This window comes from Phalaenopsis equestris, unplaced genomic scaffold (genome assembly GCF_001263595.1).
Source record: "Phalaenopsis equestris unplaced genomic scaffold, ASM126359v1 Scaffold233817, whole genome shotgun sequence".
NCBI lineage: Eukaryota > Viridiplantae > Streptophyta > Magnoliopsida > Asparagales > Orchidaceae > Phalaenopsis > Phalaenopsis equestris.
Window position 1 is genome coordinate 42730 of NW_018251748.1, and position 7846 is coordinate 50575.

Here is a 7846-nt window from a genome sequence, read left to right on the forward strand (position 1 = left end):
CGCTCTTCCCATGCTTGGACTCCATTCCACCTCCTCCCACCATCGATGGCCGCCGTGGTTGCGTCCCTGCTTGCTTTCGGGCCTTGGCTATCGCCGACTGTGTAGCAGCCATGTAGCTGGGAGGGCGATTAGCGTTTCCGCTGCTCTCGTCTTTTGGATGGCGGCGATATGTTGGGCTTCGGCGGCCGGTGTCCATCTCTACCATCTTTTCAGACAGGTCGTCGGTGCTTGTTGCGGTGGCGACGGATGCTTCGAGCTCGGTTGGGTGATTGTGTTGCGGCTGCTGATGCTGCCATTGCTGGGTTGCCATCCAGCGTTCCATCCAATTCCAACCCCATGGCGGTCTCTCTGGCTGCCACTGCGGCTGGATTGCATCATCATGTTTTCCGGCGGACACTAATTAGTTCACAATTCAATAAATGTATACGAGAAATGGTACACCGAATGAATTGAACATTGCTTAGAGTTAGAACTGGGCTCCGTGGACAGGGCAGTTGTTTGACCAAAAACTAATTAAAATCAGCTCAGAAAAAAAGTAGAAATTATCTCTGATTATATGTTGGTAATATATATATATATCATTGAACAAATTAAGAAAAAAACAATTTTAACATAATATTTAAATACACAAATTTTAAAAATAAAATCTAAATCGACAAGGCCTTGCCACGTGGAATTTTTCTTTTTTCAAAAATATTAATTTTTCTGTTAGACATATAAATATATATGATTTTAAATTGAAGTGTTGGTATTAAATATATAAATACATAGAAATTAAGTGATATCTGTATGTAAGTAATTTTTAATCAACTATCTCTAGCTACCAACTTACCATTTGAATTTTCATCAATTTTCGCTTATTTGTAATTTTTTTTAAGGAAATACTTTAATATGTAATCAATTTAATCTTAATAAAATATTTGCGCTGCAGATCTTGTAAGAATTTATTTTGGATCCAATATTTTCAAACATAACATTAATTTAGATGTTAAAACTATATTAATTTAGTTTATAATCAGGTGATCATCTTATAAGATAACGTTGTATTTATTAATTATTAAAAATATAATAAAAATTGATTTCACGGATAAATAATAAGATTAATTTTTTTTACAAATTTAACAAAATTATTCAATTTAAAATCCTATATATTTACACATCTAACACAAAAAATTGATTTTTTGAAAAGAAAATGTCATAAGGCAAATTTACTATAGTTCAATTTTCTTTTTTTTAATTTATCAATTTTAAATATTAAATTTTTAGGAAGTACTATTTTAAAATTTGTCCTATTACATTTTACATTAGATGAAATAATTTTTTTGGGGCTATTTTTAATTTTACGAGATTTATAATGTTTCAATACAATTAAAATATTCAAAATAAAATATTTGCCATATTAAATCTTTAATAACACCCAAAAATAGCACTCTAATCCTAGTTTTATTTACAGCTCCGTTCACCAGCTCAAATGAGAAGGGTAAGCCTGAAGGTTTGAGAGAAATCATGAGAATGAGAATTATAGATGGAAATGAGCATGCAAAAGACGATTGACGCGCTAAATATGGCAACACTGAGTGTGTCAGCAGACCATCTAGCCATGCAGAAGGAAAAAATATTAGGTGCAGATTAATCATAAATGTTACCCACAAATGAGGAGAGAGAGGGCCTCTCTCTCTTCCCTCTCACTCTTCGTTTGTACACACCCAGTAAATTTTGATGTGGAAGGCGTAGGGAAGAACAAGCACACCCTTTTCACAAATGACAAAATAATGTTACCAACTAATAAATATTACGGACGGACATTGCATATACAGATTTGATGATATTGTGATGATATTGCGGTGATATTCATCAAAATAACACCACAACACCACCAATCCCCTAGTCATATTTCCTCATTACCAAGTACTTGCACCCACATTGCTTTGTTTATTCCCCAACAACTCGTTGGCCACAAGTCATCTAGCCTCTTGTAGTTGTCATGAGCCACAAAATTATCGGCAAGAGAGCAATGATGGATGGATACCCAATATGGTTGCAATGCAGCTTTATACTTCTAACTTCATTGGGAGTACATTTCAGTGTATTGCTCCTAAAATATCATTATATATTAATTATCTATTTTCTTTTCGCAAGTGAAAAAATGGGAGTTCTAATGGTTAATCAAAGTAGATGTATTTGTTGGAAGCAGTTGTTTCTATGGTTATTCTTGTGTCTCTCTCCCTTGGCATTCTGTCCTCTTATGAATTTCGCAGATGCATTGGTTGAGCAGTAGACAAGTGTATGGAGCGTGAAAGGAGTGCTACCTTTGGGCATTTATAAATATTGAGGCATTAATCTTGTAAATTTACAATTTTTGGTCACACACCTAAACACATGTTTCAAGCCCTATGTATGTAAGCCCTCATTTTTCTTTATGTAGCAAATTATAATTAATAATATGAACTTGACTATATATACAAAATGAATCCAAAATTCAAAAATAAAAAGGGATAGATATTTAGCTATCATTAAAAAGTTCACTTTTTCAGGGCTACCTCCCAATTCAAATAATCTAGTAAAATATATTTTTGTACATTTGATGCAAAAACATCATTGATTAATGTTATCGAAAATCATTGCAAATGAACATTCATTATTGAGCTATTAATATTTTAAATAAAATAATTTAGCTGTTAGTTATGCAAACATAGAAAAGCCGAGTCTAAAAATCTGAATATTAATGTTATAAATAATTACTTTTATCAGTTCTTTTTATAAAAAATTGACTGGCAATTTAAAATTAACCACAGCTTGAAAATGAATTGGAAATAATTAGTTGGCTAAAGCCAAAATAAACCAATACCTGGCAAGAAAAAGCGTAAGCCAGGGCACGCTCACGGCGGACGGCTGCATCATGCCTCCTCTGTGACTCAACTTTAATGTCCTCCGCGCTCCGCCGCCTCGCATCCCACCCACCCCTCGCCCCCAAACGCTCCCGAGTCTTCCATTCATCCCCATTAACGAATCTCTCTTCGTCCTGCTCATCATCAAACCCCATCTCCCCATCCCCGCCACCATCCATAAACAAGTCTTTATACCTGTAAACTCCATCCCGACATTTTTCATCATAGAAGGGATTGTTGCTGAAAAACTTGCCTCCTTCCTGGCCGCAATAATTTCGTGATAGTTGCTGAAGCCGCCGGGCTCGGACTCGGTCCTGTACTCGGACGAGGGCTTGCATGCAGCGCATAGTCACCTGTGCCTGCTTCCGCACGTTGTGTCCGCGCACCAGCGCTTGCAGCCGCACAAGCCCGCGCAGCGCTCGCAACGCTCGCCTAGCCTGCGTTCAGCCAAAATTAATTAATATTAAGCAAACAAATTGGGCAACCGAAATGTGACGGTTGATTCACGTGAGTCCGGTCGAATGGGTTTAATTAATTTGTTGCCTTTGTTTTGGGAAGTTAGATGTTGACAAGCAAGAATTGGACCAGCGAGCATTGATGTCACATGTCTTCTCGTGGGTTTAACTTGGCAAGGACGCATCTTTACGTCTACTTTCTCTTATATGTTTGGTTAGGTTTAATTTGAGCCATTAGATTTGATGGAAGGTAAAATATTGATTTCACGGATGTACCTGACATGCTTCATTTCTAAGGTTCTCGAAGAAAATGAAGATGATGGAGTAAGAAACAGTTAATTGTTTACGTGTCTTGAAGTAATGATATTTAAGAGCTTGTTTTATTTTTCTTTATTTATAACAGAACTGTTGGATACTACAGAGAATTTGTATTTGATATGATTGGTACATATTTGTCAATGGGCTTCTAACTCTCTGCTAACTAGTAGTGGTTAAGAAAACCAGATTTGATTAGATATACGGAGGAAGGCTTTCTTCTAAATATTAATTTGACTGCATTGTCAAACAGAGTGATATTAACTATTATTTATACTAGACCTTTTCATTGAACAAGCAATAGAAGGTTTTAGATTCAGAATTTTGTGCGGCGTATGTTCATTTGTCATTAAATTCACTCAAAAACAAAAAGAGAAGAAGAAATATTTACGTATATGCCACTCAATTCATATGTATTTACATATCTAACACAAAGTTCAAATTTTACAAATATATATGCAATCTTACCAATGTATGGAAAACTGTATTTCACTTTTTTTAAGTTAAAAAGATGATATTTTTAAATGAACATACACCGCACAAATTCAAGCAATGCTTCTATGGCGGTATGGCTATTGATGCACTTGCACGTTTTGCAGTAGTGAATATTTGTTAAATAGGTAAGAATGGATACGGATGAAAGGTGAGCTCAAATGCTTAATATATAAATAGATTAAATTATTATTTAACTAAAGTTTTAATGTAAGATAGTCAAATAATCACTAATTAATAATTTTATGTTAGCATTTTTTAAAACTGTCTGTTATGGGACTAAATTTAAAATTTTTACATGATTTAATGACGCCCTCACTCCTAATAGAAACTGCTATAAATGTAGAGAAGCTTCAAGTCTCATTAACCACAAAATTAAATTGAATAATTGCTTTTGATACTTATTAGTATTTGATATTTTAATATATATATATATATAATTAAAAAACAAATTTTGTCGTTTATTTACAATTTTTTATAGAAACAATAAATCATAATGTATACAATTTAAATATACGGTATAAATAATAAAAAAATGCATTTAAACAATTAATCGGAGATACTCACCCTCCTTAAAGAAAAATTATTCCATACGGATCGGACACCCCCCGCAGCTTCCGTGGACACTGCGTGCGGTGTCCAATCCGGACCGTAAATCACCTGATCTACGGTCCGGATGTATTTCGGTGGGCCCCACCTAAATTTTTTTTTCTTTTAAAAAAAATAGAAATAATCCTGGCCGTGATCTACGGTCAGGAACCGCATACAGAGATGCATGCGGTGTTCATACGCAATAATTTCTCCTCCTTAAACATTCATTCACTTATATTTTTACAGTTTTTTGTATTATTTTAAAAACTGATCGTACCTTGATATGTGATATATAATTTATAAATATGTTATTATTCCCTTAACTAGACAATCATAGGCTTTTTTAAAAAAGTATTTGATGTTGATAAATCAAATTGGTCTTTTCATATGTTTGCGGTAGGTTTGTGGCAACTTCATTCTAATTTCTATTTTTTAATAAGATTCGCACAATTTGAGCTGCAAAATAAACAAAAAATTTGCACGGATTAACATTTTTAGTATTACAAAAGAAATTATTTATTAAACAAAAAGCTTAGATTAATATCCTGCAAAAAAATGTTTGTGATGTATTTTAATTAGATAAAAAAAAGCATATAAATCGGAGTTAAGAAAGATGAAATATAAAATGTTCCAATTAAATTTCAGATATTCAACAAAGAAAGCATACCAAGCTTCCTCTGTAATAGGATTGGATGAGAATAGCAGCCTTCTCCTCCCTGGACTGCTGCCGGCCGTAACCCGCAAGCCTCACCACCTTAGCGGCCGCCTGCGCCGCTGCCACCGCAGCTTCCGCAGCAGCTGCCGTCGCTAAAGCCACCGCAATTGCGTGGTCCCTTTCCTCCTCTTCTTCACCCCTAGATGCCGCACTCCCTCTGCCGCCGCCGTTGGTCGTCGCCTCCGGTGACGTCTCAGCTGGAAATTGATCAACTGACACAATCTCCGGCGTCTCATGCGTTGAAGCTCCCTCTTCCTCCTTATCGTGCTCTCTGGAGTTAGGCATAAAGACTTTCTTAACAGAGGAGAGCCAGCTTGCCTTTCTTCGTCCCATGACTTTGCTGCCAGGGGAAAGAGCGTCAGTGAAAGATGTAAGGCTGATCGAGATATCGTAGAAAGGAGCTGAAAAGAAGAGTGGTAGTGGGTGGAGTAATAACTACGGCGCCGGTCGTATTAATCGACGATCACGGGACCGCACTAAGTGTTCACGGTGGAAGGTAGAAGCGAAATGTAAAGGAAAGTGGACAGGGGCTTGAGAGGAACATTATAGCTAGCTAGGTCAATTTTTTTTTTGTTTTTGGTGAGACCTCTTAGTCCAACTTTTTTATTTTTTAATATAATTTATCACAAAGGTCATGATCGAGTTTATATCATTGAAGTTGGGAAATTCTAGTTGAGGTTTCAGCACAAATCTCAAAGAAAATAATAGGTGGAAAATGCGAACCTTCCTTCCGAGGAAAGCGATCGACCGACAATTCTACGCTAAATATGAGAATATGCGTCTATAAACATGGGATAGGTCATATCTCTGAAGATAGTCCCCTATTTGGTAACGACAAGATCTGTCAAGAGTAAGATAAATCATCCGGACAACAAATCTCGCAGATTCTCCGCTTAAGCAGCAACAAGATCCGCCCAATACCTTGTGAGAGGGAAGATCTAACCAAGCCGGCGAACAAACTAGGCAGACGAGACAGGGGACCTATAAGACTTGAGACAAACAGCAAATGGGACATGACTTGCTCAACAAAAAAGTCGACCCATCAGTCGACCAACCGACCGAAGCGACAGGTCCCCCAAAACAATCGGCCAAACCTCTTGTCAAGACGACAGACCATACTCAGACCAACCAGTTACCCCCTCTCGACATAGTTAGATTTCAGTCTGACGACCGACACAATCAGTTATCTGTCAACTGAAAATATTTATTTAAACTAATAAGTTATTATAAATTGTTATTCTCTGTCGATATTATGAAACTCAAATTATCGCATTAATTCTATCAAGAGAGGTTGCCACAACGGTTCACACCTTCCTTAATTGTACTAATTAGACTCCTTTAAATAGGCGGTCTCAAAAGGAATGAAGGGACTCTCTCTCGGGCTTCTCCTGGGAGAATTTATTGTGTTCTTTCTCTTTATCTTTCTCTCACCTCTCTGGATTCCTGACTCTCACGATGTGCTCATCAAAAGATAAGTTAGGATTCAACAAATACTATTATTAAATGTTATTTAGTGTTTATATATTGTGTTTGTAATTTGTATCAATATAAATAATGCCAACATAATTGATTAAGTAAAGGAAAATAATTTTTGGCTATTGTCATTTGATCCTATTCATTCTTGTGGGCCTCCTTAGGGGTGTAAACGAACCGAACACGAACGAACATTAAGGCATCTTATTTTGTAAAATATTTTTTGCCCAAAATAATGAAAAAATTACACCCAATATTGTTGAAAATCATTGTTTTATCCACAAATCTTTCGTCCACTGTCTTATTTTTTATTTTTTTTTTATTTTAAGTTTTTACAGATATGGCAGGAAATATATTTGCCATTTTGAGTTACTTGTTGGTAAATCTATTTATTATAGATAGTTAAATTCTATTATATTCTTATATAAATTCTTTTGCATAATTTTTGCCATCTTATCCTTAATTTTTCCTCAATCATCTCTGTTGTAAGCTAGTGGTTTTGAAAAGTCTGATGTCTTCAATGCCCCCTTACTCTCTAGTGTCACTCTTACCGAAAAAATATTACATCAGTATTACGTACGTAGAGTAACATGCGTAGCCAATAAAATAAAGTCACGACACCCTGCGCGACAGAGAAAAAAACGGCGCAGTAACACGGGGAATATTCCTCTCCTTGTTATTCATGTGTTATTGTGTATTATTCATGTGTTATTATGTCCTAGGAATATTCTTGGTGTTATAATAACACAATAACACATCAATAACACATCAATAACACACAATAACATATTAATAACACGGGAAGAATATTCCCCGTGTTACTGCGCCATTTTTTTTTCTGTCGGGAATTTTCCCGTGTTATTCAAGTGTTATTGTGTGTTATTCATGTGTTATTGCGTGTTATTCATGTGTTATTG

General features: G+C 35.7%; 1 protein-coding gene across 1 annotated transcript in view; it reads right to left on the bottom strand.

The window, feature by feature from the left end:
* Positions 1–6029, bottom strand: part of LOC110038775 (protein IQ-DOMAIN 1) — a gene marked incomplete in the record, with an annotated part of 6393 nt that extends 364 nt beyond the window's left edge. The window contains 3 exon segments of the mRNA XM_020743679.1: positions 7–364; positions 2849–3325; positions 5409–6029. Coding sequence (XP_020599338.1) covers positions 7–364; positions 2849–3325; positions 5409–5789 — 1216 coding nt within the window.
* Between the last annotated feature and the right edge of the window lie 1817 nt (positions 6030–7846).